The following is a 16,934-nucleotide window of genomic DNA, read 5'->3' on the forward strand; positions in this document are numbered from 1 at the left end:
CCTAAGAAATGTTGTTGTCTGCGTTGTGTGTTTACTTTTAACCAAATAAAAAGGCGGAAGGCAATTGGGCCGACTCTTCATTTACTCTGACAAAGAGATAATACAGTCTCATACAGTGTGTGCATTCTCCCTCAACATTCCTGTGAAATAAATTTCAAGTTCACTGCAGTTAACACGTGCTTCAAGTTCAGCGGGGAGACCCCGATTGATTTCTAGTCCTTCCCTTAACCACTCATCCACAGCTACTGAAAATACCTGTCTCTGCGTGGGCCAATGTCTAAACCTGCTTCACTGTGCGTCTGTTCAGAATTGTCTACAATGACTAGTTTTCACCCATCATCTGGCAAACAGAAATTCAGACCTACTCTTCAGCATTCGAACCTCTGCTGGGAAACCTGAAAGGATTTTTTTCCATTTCTGAACATGTTTCACTGGGAATCAGTTCAGAAGTTCTAGGCTTCTGTTGGGACCATGACCCTGATGAGGTTACCTGGGCTGACCTGTGAACAACTTCTTTTGCATATTCGGTGTAGAAAGCCGTTAGCCCTCCCACTGCCCACTCTTGATCCAAAACAATAGGCACATGCACTCTTAGATGTCTAATTAATCGTCCATATCAACGGAGCACATGAAAGTGTTTGTGGTTGATGTACACTCAAGACTTAACAGAATCACCTCAAATGACCGAAGTGGTTCGTCACATAAATCACCGTATTTATATTTAATGTACATCATGAAACACATCCTACTTAGATATTTTTGTAGGGGAACTTGTGCTGAAGACTAAAAAGTCATGTGACTTTGAAAATAGTGCTTACATTTGTTCAAATTGACAACAATATCAGAGCGTGCCAAAATCATCAGTGTCTGAAAATACCTGGGGTCCCCCAGAGTAAACTGAGACAGAATCCTTTCCTCCAAAGATCAGAGCACTGTGCACGGTGATGTATTTACCTCTGTTTCAGGTCTGTGTGTGTATTTATTGTGCTTGTAAACAGGTGGGTATAAGGGCAAAAGACACGTCTGTAGTGTCAGGATGGCCGAGCGGTCTAAGGCTCCATGCTCAAGCTTTAGACCTTTTCCCTGGTAAAAGGAGGATTCTGGTCTCTAAATGGAAGCGTGAGTTCAAATCCCTCTTCTGACATTAATTTTTTAAATGAAAACACCATTAAGATAATGGCTTTTAATTCTTATGAATAGGTTGTCAGATATGGAGCGGGTGGAATTTTGGCCCACTCTCCTTTGCAAAAGTGCTTTGGTTCAGACACATTGGAGGGTTTTGGAGCATGAACTGCCTGTTTAAGGTCCTGCCTCAGCATCTCAGTTGGTTCAAGTCAGGACTTTGACTAGACCACTCCAAAACTTTAATCTCAGAGGTGGACTTACTCCTGTGCTTTGGATCATTGTCTTGCTGCATCATGCAGTTCTGCTTGTACTTCAACTTAGGGATTGAAGACTGGAGATTCTCCTTTAGGATTTTCTGATAGAGAGCAGAATTCATGTTTTCCTTGACTATTGCCGAGGCCCTGAAGCAGCAGAGCATCCCCACAAGTGCCACCTCCATGCTTGACTGTAGGTATGATGTTCTTTTTGTGGAATTCTGTGTTTGGTTTACGCCAGATGTAACGGGACTCCTGTTGTTTAAAGAAACATACCCGGATTAGGAAACGCTTCACAGTTTGTCAAATTTCAGTCGTAGTCGGCAGGATTTGAACCTGTGTGGGGAGACCCTAATGGATTTCTAGTGCATCGCCAAGTCCATAGGGAACATTCTGTGAAATGTTCAACCTGGAGGTGTGAGGTGAACGTGCTATCAAAAGTCTTGCATATGTTAGTAGTTTTGTTTTGTGTCATAAAGATGGTTTTAAGATATTGTCGAATCTCAATAAGAAAAACATCAACATAGACTACATGTATAGACTACAAACAAAACTTCTTTCCAGTGTAAACAGAAATAAACTTCAATATATTGTTATTAATTTGAACAGACTTTTCCATACGAGCTCAGAACCTAATAAATGCTCTCTGGCTGTTTACACAGTTAACATTCTGTATTAATATCTCTTCTAAATTTCTTGATATAAACATTGACTGGGTCGACACGATGAATTATCAGAAGTGATCTTTATCTGCTGTTTCTGCTGTCAGTGTTGAGTGGAACAGGTCATACCTGTCTCTCTAAAACTCCTCCCATTAAGGAAGTACAGAGTCCGAGACGACTGCAGTCCTTTTGCAGTGTTCTGCTCTGGTGAGTTTAGTTTTATTCTCGGTTTATGGAGAATTCTGAGTCTCATTTTCAGCTCTGTGAAAGGAAGTGATTACTAACTGGACCTGCAAAGTCGTATATTAACTTTAAACAAACCTGAAATCAGGGTGTGATTACTTTTGATCAAAGTGAAAGTGAATCTGAAACATTGGGACCGGAGAGAACAACAGCAGCAGCAGAATAAAATGGCTTCTAAGTTTTCAGAGGAGGATTTCTCTTGTCCTGTGTGCTGTGAAATCTTCACGGATCCTGTTCTCCTGCGCTGCAGTCACAGTGTGTGTAAAGTGTGTTTGCAGAAGTTCTGGGAGACCAAAGGATCCAGAGAATGTCCTGTTTGTAGGAGGAAGTCGTCAATGGAGGATCCTCCCAGAAATCTGGCCTTAAAGAACCTGTGTGAGACTTTCTTACAGGAGAGAAGTCAGAGATCTTCATCAGCGTCTGAAACAGTCTGCAGTCTGCACCGTGAGAAACTCAAACTCTTCTGTCTGGATGATCAACAGCCGGTGTGTGTGGTGTGTCGGGATTCAAAAATACACACCAACCATAAATTCTGCCCCATTGATGAGGCATTAACAGACTGTAAGGTAAATAAAACGTTCCTGTAAAAGGTACATGTAAAAAAGAGTTTATTCTACATATCAATATCTACAGGTTCAATATAAACACAGTGTAATAATTCAATAATAAATGATAATTGCCTTGTGATAAATTTAGTAAATAATAACAAATGTGAGTCTGCTATTCCATCATCTTCAGATTTTCAGCATCTGAAGTGTCTCCTGTATAAACAGGAGCAGATCTTCCATGTTAGACTAAAGCAGTGTACACCAATAAACCCACATCCTATAAGTCTACACTTTTCATTGTTTCTTCTGTACTTGGTGCATTTGAAAAGCTCTAATGAGTGCTTGTAAGAGAGAATACAGCTATTACTAAACACAGAGTCTCCATGCAGTGTGTTGATTTGTTTCAGGAGGAGCTGAAAACTGCTCTGAAGCCCCTACAGGAGAAACTGAAGATCTTTAAAGACTGTAAACTGAACTGGAGTCAGACTGCAGAACATATAAAGGTTAGAATCAATAAGATGGGTTTGATATTAGAACGATATTTTGCATCACTGCAGAATCAGTTCTATTTCATTAGATTTCCTCTTCACTGCAGATTCAGGCCCAACACACAGAGCGGCAGATTAAGGAGGAGTTTGAGAAGCTTCACCAGGTTCTACGAGATGAAGAGGCAGCCAGGATAGCTGCACTGAGAGCGGAAGAGGAGCAGAAGAGTCAGATGATGAAGGAGAAGATTGAGAAGCTGAGCAGAGACATGTCATCTCTTTCAGACACAATCAGAGGCGTAGAAGAGGAGATGAGAGCCGAAGACGTCTCGTTCTTACAAGTGAGGATCATTTAGTCAGTGTTTATACTGTGAGAAAGTAAAACTTCTTTCCATCATCAGAAACGTCACATTTCAGTGGTGTAAAAATGTCAATCAGATCCACTGATATTTGCTTTGTTGTTTTACAGAACTACGAGACCACAGTGAGAAGGTGAGTGATGTGCTTCCTGTCTCTCTCGTTCTCTGTGTTTCTGACTCCAAACCCACAGCAGCACTGACTCCTGAATGTTTTTGCAGAGCTCAGTGCACACTGCAGCATCCAGAGGAGCTTTCAGGACCACTGATCCATGTGGCAAAACATCTGGACAACCTGAAGTTCAGAGTCTGGGAGAAGATGCAGGACGCGGTCCAATACAGTAAGAATCTTCCTTCCTTCCTTTCTTTCTTTATTTCTGTTTCTCTGCCTTTGTTAATTACATTAAAGTGGTCTTTATAGTGATGTTTCTTTTGTGTAATGTTTTGGAATTGTTGTTGTTGTTGTTATTATTATTATTATTATTATTATTATTATTATTACACACATATGTGGTGACCTTTTGAACTGGTGTAATGTAATATAAGGGAACTTTTATTTTGAAAGGCTTCTGATGCGTCAGACTGTTCAGTGGTTGAAGCGCGAATGTAAAAATGGATTACAAAAGTTTTAGATTTACAATTCTTTTAAAGATTGTTTACATTTGTAATTTAAATACACCCGGTTATATATGTTTATTCATTAATATTGTAATCACAGTTATCATCTCTTTGGATTAGGCTAATGTTAGCTAGTTCCATACTAACGTAATGCTTAAGTTAGCTTAGCTCCTGAGTGTGTGTGTGTGTGTGTGTGTGTGTGTGTGTGTGTGTGTGTGTGTGTGTGTGTGTGTGTGTTTTCAGCACCTGTAACTCTGGACCCCAACACTGCTCACCCTAAACTCATTGTATCTGATGATCTGACCAGTGTGAGATTCAGTGATGAGAAACAGAAGCTTCCTGATAATCCAGAGAGATTTGATCATGGCTGTATCCTGGGCTCTGAGGTCTTTAACTCAGGGACACACTGCTGGGACGTTGAAGTAGGAGACTGTACACTGTGGGATGTGGGTGTGATGACAGAATCTGCTCAGAGGAAGGGAAATATATTCTCCAGAAGTGGAATCTGGTGTGTGTGGTATTTTGTTGGTACATATGGAACATGTCCTACACCACAGCCAGACACTTTCCTCTCAGTAACACAGAAGCTCCAGAGGATCAGAGTGCAGCTGGACTGGAACAGAGGAAAGCTGTCGTTCTCTGACCCTCTCACTAACACACACATACACACTTTCACACACACATTTACTGATAAATTACTGCCATTTATAAGAGTTGGTTGTAATAAATCTCCTGTAAAGCTCCTCCCACTTCAGTGCTCTGTAAGAGTGAATCAGATCAGTTAGAGCTGATATTGTTTTATTCCAATTCATTAATGAAATATTGCTGATGAAAAGATTCATGTTCTCTGTGAAAGTCTGTTTTTACTGAACACTTCATTGTGGAATTTATTTTGAAGTGTTATATTATTATTTCGACTCACCTTAACAATTACATCAAAATAATAAGATAATATCTGGAATATTAATATACCTTGAAATTCCAAGTTATTAAATGAAAATTTTTAAGTGAAAATAACGACCTACTGTGTTGAAATAATGAATTATTAAATAAAAATAATGTGATAAAGTTCAAATAACTCCATAGTACATTTTCCCCACAATGTTCAGTTCAGGGCTTCCAGAAACAAATAAACCACAGAATGACGTGTAAATGTAGATCTCTATGAGTTAGATTATTACATTTTATTCCTGAATTTAAATCACTGTAAATAAACTGAGGCTTTGAAGACTGGTGTCTTTACTGTATTTGTATTGTTAGCGCTATGCTGTTAATCCTGGGTGAAATGTTTAGCTGGATGTGTGTGTTGTGTGAAACTGTGCAGTGGAGGAGAATTCAAATTGAGCTCTAAGTTTCCCTCCACCAGCAGTTTGTGCTTGTGTAAAGATCAGATGGATCTGTACGTTAATCCTGCATTAGGTGCTGATTCACAATTTAAAATGCGATTCAGAATGAAATGAAATCACTTTGTTCACAGTGAGAATGTGGGGCGGATGTGGAAGAGAGAGTGGTGGGGAGAGAGTCAGACATTAAAGGGGCTAAAAACAACAATTTTATAATAATACCGTTCTCTAGAGTCATTTAACCACACGTTCTGTTCAAGTGTCATGTTATTCATCCATATTTCCACAGAGATCATCCAAGAATTAAATCATCTCCAACCCTCAAAAACACAAATGACATCCTGAGGAGATCCACAACTCCTCTTAATGTGTGTATTTATCAGCATTTATCTGAAAGCTACATTCTGAACTACTACTACACTCAGCACAGAACCTCACATATAAATAAGTTCCCTCTCATTTAAACTTCTCCAGTGTTGAGTGTCTTCATCTTTAATTTACTGCATACGCACAAAATACATTTTAGAATCCTAACTTCATTCATTTAATATTCACACATGGGGGTTTTTAGAGGGAATAAAATCCTGTCAGAAGTGGGATTCGAACCCACGCCTCCATTTAGAGACCAGAATCCTCCTTTAACCAGGGAGAAGGTCTGAACCTTGAGTCTGGCGCCTTAGACCGCTCGGCCATCCTGACACTACATCTGTGTCTTCCCTCCCTTTTTTCCACCTGTTTACAAACACACTCATTAGACTTGCTGACCTGAAACAGAGTGAATACATCACAGTGCACAATACTCTGACCTTTGGAGAAAAGGTTTCTGTCCCAGTTTTTAATAAGATCTTCAATAACTACCATGTCAGCTTTTTAAATGTTTAGAGAAGAGGGTTATCACTGCTTGTGTTTTTAAATTTTTTTTAAACCATTTCCATGGGGTGTACTTGTTTTTTCACATGATTATAGATAGATAGATAGATCACTTTATTAATCCCAGAGGGAAATCCACATATTACAGCAGCACAGAGAGGTAGAAGTATACTAAAGTAATTTAACATTATAAATGAAGCAAATAAGAATAAATATACGTGTGTATCGACGCGCTCGCTTCGTCGGTCATCATCTTCCAGGACTGAGCCGTTATAAAAGTGAGGGTTGTTGCGTGCGCATTCAGACACTGCAGCGTAGGGCGAGAACCGCGACCTCAATATACGAGATATAAACTAATTATTAAAACTACATACATTCATTACTATTTAACAATAACGCAGGAACGCCACCGAGTGTAGAGAAGTAAAGGTACATTTCTGTAATTAAAAATGAACTTGAGTAAGAGTATAAGTACGGCCAGTTAAACCTACTCTTAAGATCACATTGTTTTTGTATATAGAGTGTTACTTCCCACCTCTGGAAATACCACAGCTGGAAAATATAATCCTTTCTTTTCTCTTTTTGTTTGTCCGGAACATCCAGAGCACATCACATTCATGCAGCACTACAGCTCTGTCCTTTGGGTCAGTTTCACCTCGCAGGTCAGTTTAGCAGCTCAGTTCAACATCTACAGAAAAATGCTGCCTACAACCGCTGATCTCTCTCAGCTGTGCGTATCACAGATGCACACTTCTGAAGAAAACATTTCATCTGTGCAGGAAGAACCTGACACTAACAATTCTGTATAAAATGTTCACCAAGTGGAGGAACTGCCAGATGATTGCAGCTTGGACCAGACACAGTTGTGAAATGTTCCAGAAGTTATAGATCCCATAAGCACAGTATAGTAGAGGAGCTCCCAGACTGTTCATATACTAAATCTGAGCCCGTCGTATTATTTGATCTGACAATAATCCATTAAATCTTGTTAGTATAGCAGTGCTATGAGAGTTGTGTTCCCAGGCTAAGAGACAGGGGAAGAGCAGACGCAGTCAGTGTGGCTCATGGGGTATTTCTGCTCAAATAGCAGAAGGGTCTCTCCAATAGAAATAGGGTTTGCTCAGCAGATAAACAGTATGGAACATCTCCCACACCCCAAAATACACGGCATGGTTTGTGTAATATGGCAGAATACTGTAGTCACTTTGCTGCAACACTGTGATCCCAGAGAACTTTATGTTAGCAATTTCACTGACAGCAATGATCTTCAACAACGTGGCTGGTGCACAGAATGTGTACGGGACACTGCAGATCTCTAATGAGAAAGGTTGTAGGCCTGGGTTTGTCAAAGACACAAAGACTGAAGGAAATCTGATAAAACATTATTAGGTGGCTATTGTTGTTAATTAGAAACAACAGTGCCCTGATTTGGGAAAGACAGTTTTTTTTTTTTTTGAAAGACAGGACCCTATAGCTTCCACCTTACAGAGAAAACATGGCAGAAAGTTCAACAGAGCGTTTGGTTGAAAGCGATTATAAACTCGAGTGAAGTAACTGAGGCAGAGAAACCGCAGGAGCTCAGAAGTTGAATAAAGTTATAAAGAGCACGATTCAGATAAGACGTACCTTTATTGATCTCCTGTAGCGCACGCACACACACACACACACACACACACACACACACACGCACACGGTTTCAACACAATTTTATTTTATCGATATACATTCTTATTTAAATATTAAGATAGATAGAGAGCTAGATAGAGAGAAAGAGAGCTTGATAGATAGATAGATAGAGAGAGAGAGAGACCTAGACAGAGAGAGAGAGCTATAGCAAGAGAGTGAGAGACAGCTAGAGAGAGAGATAGATAGAGAGAGGGAGAGAGAGAGCTATTTAAAACAAGAATTTAATTTAATTATATTTATAACAAGAATTTAAGTTTACCCTGTAATATAAATATAGATAAACTTTATTAATGATTGGTCAGGAAGGCAGGATACTGATACCAAAAAAAAAAAACGTTTTAGGCAAGTATATTTAAGTAAAAAAAGCTGTTTTTATTTAGAACACAGGTCGGCTTGCTTGGATGAATGCTTCAGTCTTCTGCCCACAGTGTCTGCACAGGGGTGGCATTCACAGGGAAAAGTCTGGGCGTCGATGCGGAGATGCCTCTGCCCGGTCCTGAAGAAAAACAGGTACTCTGGTGCTTCATCCTGTAGATTCTGCATCATGACTTTTCCCTGGGCCGCTGTGATTACCTTCCCACGGTCATCACACACGATGTCACCCTTGGAAAAGGGTTGGGTTGCAACAACTCCTGCAAAAGAGAGCAAAACAATATGCATCAGATGACAAGGACGAAATCAACAGGTTTACAAGCAGTGTTTTGTTTTTATTTTTTCTTTTAGGTTGTAAGGTAAATTACAAATAGCAAAACCATCATTTAAGCAATAACAACTTCTCCCCTCGTTACTAAAATAACAAGAAAGTTGTTTTGTTACCTAGCCCTTTCTCTCCACCAAAACCTTTGAGGGCCAGGCCTTTCCACGTCTGCTGAGACGTGTTCTGGCAGAGGTCCTCATCAGTCTCGATGACGAGTCTGGTGGCTGGTTTCCATGCCGCCAAAACGTCCGCTGGCTTCGGACAGTTGTTCTTTCACCCCTCCTTCACAATCCTGAATTTCACCCTGCTTTCTCGTGGTTTTCGGATAAAGGACACTAGAACGAAGAATAAAACGACTGCAGTCACACGGCAGTTATCGACAGGAACAAATCACAACAGAAATGACTTGAGCTTGTGGGTGGAGACCATAGTTTTGCTCAATTGTCAAAGTAAATATTTATTCATTTTGTTAGTCAATGTGGTATTTATGGATCAGAGTACTTGCATAGCAGCAGTTCCATTCTTTTGGCCTTTTGGGAGGCACGCCACTTGTCGTAGAAGACACGATCCCCCGGAAACCCTGCCTTTAACCCGTCCTGTTTGGTGGGTGGTTTGCTGTCTGCCGGCGCCGGAAACATCTTTAAAAAGTCTGAAAAGTCAAAAGACTTTGTGACTGACGGACCAGGATACCGGTCGGTGTCACAGCTATAAAAGGAAAGAAGGTACGTGTTGACATTCGAAATTAGGTGAACAGCAAATACACTAATTGTGCAGCAATTGTGATGTTTCATGTCTGTGTAAGATGACGAACCCTACCCTGCCAAGGAGTCCAGCAATGTAGCCGTGGCGGCTACAGCCTGTGGCGTCGGTACTCTGCGCAGTCTGGCCACGGCAGTGTCATAGGCCAGGTGAAAGGACACGGCCTCCTTCTCCGTGTCCTTCGGGTTAGCTGCTGCTGACTCTGCCGCACTTCTTGCCTGACGAGTGGTGGCTCTTAAAAAGCTTTCGAGTGTGCACTCTCTCCAGCTTTTTTCATAACTGCAGAAAGAAAATGTTACACGGAATGTTAATTGTAATATGATGGGGTCTGATATTTCTGTAAAGAAAGTGAACAATCGCACGAGTACGTCGATTTGTGTAGGTACGTACGCTTTGTGGAGCACACCAAGGTCGTTTGAAACTGTGAGCAAAGCCGTGCCAGCTGACGAAAGGAAAAAATCTGTCACAGTTCAGGTCACTCCTGATCGCTCTTGGCCGGATGTGCATGTAATATGCCTGCAGCCACTGTGTGAACGAGAAATACGCAGCCACTTAATTTTACAGTTGTCTCAGGAATAAAATGCAGATGATCTGAACCACAGTCTGAACAACTTCTGTAAGGTACAAAGCTCAGTCACACGGGCCTGATGACATGGCTTCATACATAAAGAACCCACCAGGGAGCAGCCAACCAAGTTACATATGTATACATACAAGTTAAGAGTTGTTCATTCTGTAAAACCTTTTTTACAGTACAGACAACTATATATACTTTCAAAAACCCCACTAAAATCATGGGGTAGCAAAAGAACTTGCAGCTTCCTCCTCCTTTGTCGAGGCAAAAATGAAACGTTCCTGTAAGTACTCCAGGACTATAGCCTTTGCGTAGTTTACTGGGTCTCAGTGACATTCCTAGCATTTAACATGGTCTCTACAACCTCGGTTGAGAGACTGGAATCTATGAGCTGGTGCCGCTCAGGGGCCAGACTCACAGTATCCAAAGTTCCAACCAAGGGTGATAAATCAGCCCTCTGGCTTCAGACAATAGATCCCTATGAAGGTGAACCTCACAAGGAGTGCCATCCATCAGAAATATCATCTCCGAGAACCAGTCGAGCTGGTCAATCCACTGCTACTAGTAGCAGATGTAGCACAATCTTCGCGTATCCTCACTAGAGCCTGTGTTAGCAGAGCGACTCCTTTTACCTATGTAACAAGTGGCTCGTTTGTAATGATTACGCCACCCTGAGGGAACGTGGAAGAAAACCCAAACAAAGGCACACAACTACAATTCACTTAGAACAGGCAAGAGGCATGGGTTTCCATACAAAAATTTTATTTGAATTTAAAAAGACTTGCCAAGAATTATTAAAAAAAACAAAACAGCAACCTATGCAATTGGTCAAATAAAACACAAGAAGAAATTAACAATAATCATAAGAGGACTGAGGCTTCCTGTATGAAGGGCAGGCTAGTACGATAGCACCAGCTGTACAAAAGTCGATACTGTCGATACCACACCATACTGAGTCGAATGATTAGACATTTTTTTAGGTCAGCCATTTTGTGTTGGCAATTTTGAATTAGATGTAAAATGCTGTATTCTACAAACACCTAGGTGTATTGTTACGAAAATGGGTGACACCATATCCTGAAGGTAGTCATAAAGTTTCAGGACAACCCCACCTTGTGGTCAAAGATTATAATGCAATATCAATAAATAAAAAGCTAATAGCTTTTGATTACATTTGCCTATTGTCATGCTACTGGTCTTGATAGAATCCTTGGGTAATGCCAAGAACAATGTTACCAATAATGCTATGGTCAGCCAAAATTACTGCCCACCGTTTTGAAATATCTAAATATCTAAGTTGGCTTACAACTTCTGACTAGCTTTGCCAAAAATCATGAGACTGGTCTTATTTGATTCAGTACTGTATACCGAGTCGACTGATACCCAGTATTACCATGTCGGCTATTTTTGGCTATAAAATACTGTATTTTTCGACTGCATTGGCATAACATTATGAAACTTGGTATGTGTCATTAGCACCATATTCTGAGGGAACCCTAAAAGTTTGGGGCCAGTGCCACCTAATGTTCAAACGATAACAAAACGTTCAATTATGCTTATAGTTTTTTGGCAACTTTTCCGGTGGCCATGAATTTTACCGCTACAGAAGTAGAGTCCTACAGAATCCAATGATTTACACTTTTCCACAGTGAGATTTATTCTGTTCACCATTTTTAATCATGTTAAAAACCTACTTTTTCAAACAGTTGCTAGAACATTCATCAAGAGCAAGTGGCAATCTAGGCCCATATTACCTGATTTCCTCAGTAAGGCGCACGCTATCCCAGCCCAGCTCACATCCTGCCTATAGAGAAGTCTCTGAGCCACTTGGAGTTTGAATGTCTTTACTCTGGACCCAACATCTACTAGGCCTTGTCCTCCTTCTTGTCTGGGTAGATACAGCACTGGTGCCTTTAGCCAATCTCTGTATTTGCCTCACGAGATCTTCTGGAGGCTGCAGGATCATTGTTCTATGCCAAAGGGAAGAGGCTATGAGGTTGTTAAATACCAGCACCCTTCCCCTGTATGACAACGGTATCAACTATTTCCAACGAGACAGTCGCGCACGTATTTTCTCCAGCAGGCCCTCCCAATTTTGTTGTCTATACTCATTTGTCCCCCAAAAACTCCCAGATATTTAAAACCTGCCCTTCCCCAATGTAGGCCACCGGGAAGTAATGGACTTTCAGTGACTCTTCCACATCACACAGTGTCACTTTTAAGCCAGTTATCTTTATATGATAATGCCTTTCCATAGCACTCAAGAGCGCATTTTACCTCTTCAACATCACCTTCACCTCTAATTAGGACCGTCATGTCATCCGCATATGCAGATAGTTTAATTGGTTGTTGGGAGATTGGAAAATTGACTTGTAGACCCATTAGATCTTTTCTAAGTTTATGTAGCAAAGGCTCAATGAATATACTATAGAGTTGACCCGAGAGGGGACAGCCTCCCCCTCTGGGCTTTCACAGCAGTACTCAGGCCACCAGCCATTTTTATCATGAAAGTAGCATCAGTAGCTGCGTTTACATGGACAACAATAATCCACTCTTAATCCGAATAAGACCATACTCTAATGAAGAAACTACCATGTAAACAGCAATTTTTACTTACCTTAATCTAATTAAGGTCATAATCGAAGTAAGCAATAATCGAATTAAGACAGGTGGAGTACTCCTGTTTTAGTCGCATTATGGACGTGTATTACAGACATGTACACACCTTAATCACATTATGAACGTCATGTGGGAGTTTTCACCGCATTTTGCGACAGGACACGATCACACACGGCAGTTTTACGTTTTACGGCGAACAAGAGAGTTCGGCTGCGTCCCAAATCGCATACTTTCCTACTACAGGCCTGTAGTGGGGAAAAATACATGCCTCTCGGCTACTATATAGACGGTAACTACGTGATTTGGGACACACCCACCGCTTCAAGCAGTTGTCTATTAGCACATACAGCATGACAAATAATTAACTGCACTTAAAGCGTTCGTAAAAAAATTAAATAAAAACACCCAAAACTGTATACGGTACCGTAACGAAGACGTACTGTATATTGATACGTGAAATTCTGGAGGGACGTCGGACGGCGTGGCGCGGTGACGTAATGACGCGGGCTGTTCATCTAATTATGTTCTATAACATGTAAAACGGGAACATGACAGGAGTATTCTAAAAGTGACCCATGTAAACACCTTCAGATTAAGATCATGTAAACACCTTAATCACATTATTATCTTATTCAGAGTAAGGTCAATAATTAGATTAATGCTGTCCATGTAAACGTAGTCAGCGTACAACAACCTTATCACGGAGATAAAATTGTCACCAAACCCAAAAGCTTTTAAGGTATTGAAAATAAATGTGTGTTCTACCCGAACAAAGGCTTTCTCTTGGTCTATTGACAAGAACCCCATTTAAATCGCACAATCATATAAGTCTCTTACTAAATGCAAGTTATCTGCAATGGGTCTATCTTTTACACAATAAGACTGATCTTTATGTATAATTGCATGCAGCACCTCATTTAGTCTGTTTGCCAAGCATTTGGAGATAATCTTGTAATCTGTGCACAAGACTGCCACAGGTCTCCAGTTCTTTACGAGTGTTAAATCCCACTTCTTAGGAAGCAGTGTCAGAACCGCACGCTGAACGCTCTTAGGAAGGATCTTTTTCAGTATTGCTTACTTGAAGAACTCTGAAGTAATCATGTGGAAGAACGGGTCAGAAAGCCTCGTAAAATCCGGCAGGCAGGCTGTCAACTCCAGGTGTATGGCCCACAGATAGTTCCAGTGCCACAGCTGTGATTTCTTTGTAAGTGAGTCCAGCTTCTAAGAAGTCTTTATGCCCCGGGGTTAAGCTTGGAAGGTTGTGGAACAGTTCCTTCCTACATAAGATATACCATTAAGAAACAAAAAGTATTTTTTACTTAAAAAACGTTTTTTTTTTTTTTTTTGTTTTGTTTTTTTTTAACTTGGAAATGTAAATAAATTAGAGTACAAGTATTCAATTTGAATATTTTCCACCCCTGGTGCATATTCAATTAATGTTGTTATAGCCTAATAGGCTGAAGAGGGCGCCAATACCACAAAATGGATGTAAAAGTATATAGAAAAAGAAGAGGAATTTTGGAGAACTTGGCAACCCGAAGACTTTCAAACAAATACTGGGCGGGAAAACTAGAGTGCACTATTACTAGCTTATTTATTTGGTCAGACCTACTACTGCTCTGTTTTTAGACAGATTAAGTTCGCTTATCTGCGCAGAAAATGAGTAAGACTGCTCAGTGAGTAAATCTTTTTCTGTTGAAGGTTAACGGGGTAGAAAAGCTGCCACTGCTGGGTGGTGTGAGGTGGAGAAGAAACATGAAGAGCAGTAAGAGTAAGACATGTAAAGCTCTCTCCTCAGAGCAGGAGTGTGGAGTTTGGCTGGACGCTGATGAACTAAGGGCGAAGAAACAGAGAGTACGTTTTAAATTTCCACACACTAACATTGATTTTACAGATCAGTATCACCCCACTGACATTCTTACTCTCTCACAAATCCTAATCTATCACACTGTCCTTTCCTTGTTGCTATAGTGATACCATCAAGGCTGTATGTATCTACCCTTTATTATGTATCTGTTACCTGGGGAAAAAGTTGTTTAAAAACAATAAATATTGATATATATCTACATTATGTGAATTATGTTCCTTGCGAAAAAAGAAACACAAAAAAAAATAGAAACCATCACTGAAATTCTAATGGTTTCCAGTACACATACCATTACAAACCATCAGCTAACCAATAAAACCAATACCACTACTGGTCCGTAATGGTATCCACTAGACATAACATGCCACCACTTGAAGGCAACAAATTACCAGTAAAGACCCACAGGGACCATTACAGTTTCCATCGAAACCAATACAATTGCCATTAAAACCATTACAAATTCTATGAGGGTGAAAAAACGCATACAAATGATGTAGGTTTGATGGTATTAGCTCAAGGAAAAGTACAGTTTGGTACCTTTTTATGTGTATATTTAGAGTATCTAAATACTATACATGTCTTATATTAACCTCGTGTGTAATATGTAGTGACCGCAAGTCATACAGTTAAAGGGATAGTTCACCCCAAAATGAAAATTCTGTCATCGGTTACTCCTCCTCATGTCGTTCCAAACCCATAAGACTTTCGTTCACCTTGAGAACACAAATCAAGACGTTTTTTAATGAAACCTGGGAGATTTCCGTCCCTCCATATACAGTCTGTGTAACTGAAACTTTCAAGCTCCGGAAAGTTCATAAAGGTGTCGTAAAAGTAATCCACGTGACTCCAGTGGTTTAATCCCAATTTTTATGAAGCGATACGAATGCCTTGTGTGCGCAGAAAAAAACTAAAATTAAGTTTTTAATTTTAAAAGCTGTGTTGCGAACCTGTGCACTAGTGTGAGAACATCAACAAAAAAATATCACGGACCTCCTGGCTGTGCTTCATGAATCAGCGGCGGTGTATATATATTTAATCACAGTATTTGCTGTGTACTCAATAATAAGTGCGCCTGGTGTAAAAATGCCGCACCTTCGGCGTGAAAATGTAAGCAATCTTTTGAAAAGGGTTTCTTTCTAACAGAAACTGGCACGACCGATATCTAAACTCCTGAATCCACTGGCTCGGTCCGGAGGCTACAGCATGGCAGTGGCTCTGAATTTTATGCAAACCAAGATGGAAATGCCTGTGACGAAACAGAGCACCATCTCCTCATTCTTTCTTCCACAGAGTAAAAAGAGAAAAGGTACTGTAAGACAGATTATTTTTTTTGTCTTCTACTCCCCTTCCTCAGTGGTGTATAAATTTGAGTAAAAATCCACAGGAATTTTGTGCATTCCATTTGGTCAGAGGTGTCTCGATCATTACAATCCTTTAAACAGTACATCAATTTCTCTTGTCCTTCCGTATGCTCCAGGTTAAAAAAGAAAGAAGCGGAAGCATCTATGTCCTTCATTGTTAAGAACCAACTTCTTACAAGAGCTTGTTCCACTCATTCTTTTAGAATCGAGCTGAGCAAGTTAGATCTTTGAGGTTTACAGAGTCCTTTTTATTGATACTTTGTTCTATGCCAATAATTTCTCTTTCAAGACATTCCAATGACTTTTTTTATACAGAACATAGAATATGATGAAATTGCTGACAGAAATGTCTTATTTGTACCTTCCCTGTTTCCCACCATTGAATGTAGTTTTCATAATAATTCTGCTTGCTCCTCCATGAGTCCCAAAAAAGCTTAAAAGTTTCATAAAAACTTCTATCTTCTAGTAATTTAACATTGAAATGCCAATGACAACTCTTATGCGTTTTTTTCGTAGGGTACACTCCAAGGTAACTAGTTTATGATCAGACATTGAAGTGGGGAAGATTTTTGACTTTAAGACTCTATTCCTCACATTGCGTGATACATATAATCTATCCAGCCATGCAGCAGAGATCTTCTCGTTACTGATCTTTACCCACGTACACTGACGTGTGATCAGGTTATGTTCTCTCCATACATCAGATAAGTCTAGATTTTTAATAACATTGGTTAAACACTTGCATGGGGTTTCACACTGTTTCTACACTGTGTAAAATCCAGAGTACAATTAAAACCTCCCACTAGGATGATAAAGTCTTCTGTATGTTGTTGTCTTATAAAGTCTCTAATTTGGTCAAGAGGTGTA

The 16,934-nt window shown here is 40.1% G+C and overlaps 1 protein-coding gene, 1 long non-coding RNA gene and 1 other non-coding gene across 3 annotated transcripts; 1 reads left to right on the forward strand and 2 right to left on the reverse strand.

Moving 5' to 3' along the window:
• Positions 1-2,019: 2,019 nt before the first annotated feature.
• Positions 2,020-5,521, forward strand: LOC128629046 (E3 ubiquitin-protein ligase TRIM35-like). The gene is made up of 6 exons (XM_053675144.1): positions 2,020-2,850; positions 3,240-3,335; positions 3,428-3,658; positions 3,787-3,809; positions 3,896-4,014; positions 4,535-5,521. Exons 1-6 carry the CDS (start codon positions 2,452-2,454, stop codon positions 5,074-5,076), a joined length of 1,410 nt encoding a protein of 469 aa, XP_053531119.1. The 5' UTR covers positions 2,020-2,451; the 3' UTR covers positions 5,077-5,521.
• A 698-nt stretch (positions 5,522-6,219) lies between these two features.
• On the reverse strand, positions 6,220-6,333 carry trnal-caa (transfer RNA leucine (anticodon CAA)). Its single transcript has 2 exons — positions 6,296-6,333; positions 6,220-6,265 (listed from the first exon to the last, which is right to left on the reverse strand). It is a non-coding gene; the product is annotated as a tRNA-Leu (tRNA).
• A 2,134-nt stretch (positions 6,334-8,467) lies between these two features.
• Positions 8,468-10,329, reverse strand: LOC128629052 (uncharacterized). The gene is made up of 4 exons (XR_008393371.1): positions 10,037-10,329; positions 9,704-9,925; positions 9,007-9,592; positions 8,468-8,822 (listed from the first exon to the last, which is right to left on the reverse strand). It is a non-coding gene; the product is annotated as an uncharacterized LOC128629052 (long non-coding RNA).
• Between the last annotated feature and the right edge of the window lie 6,605 nt (positions 10,330-16,934).

This window comes from Ictalurus punctatus, chromosome 24 (assembly GCF_001660625.3).
Source record: "Ictalurus punctatus breed USDA103 chromosome 24, Coco_2.0, whole genome shotgun sequence".
Classification (NCBI taxonomy): Eukaryota; Metazoa; Chordata; class Actinopteri; order Siluriformes; family Ictaluridae; genus Ictalurus; species Ictalurus punctatus.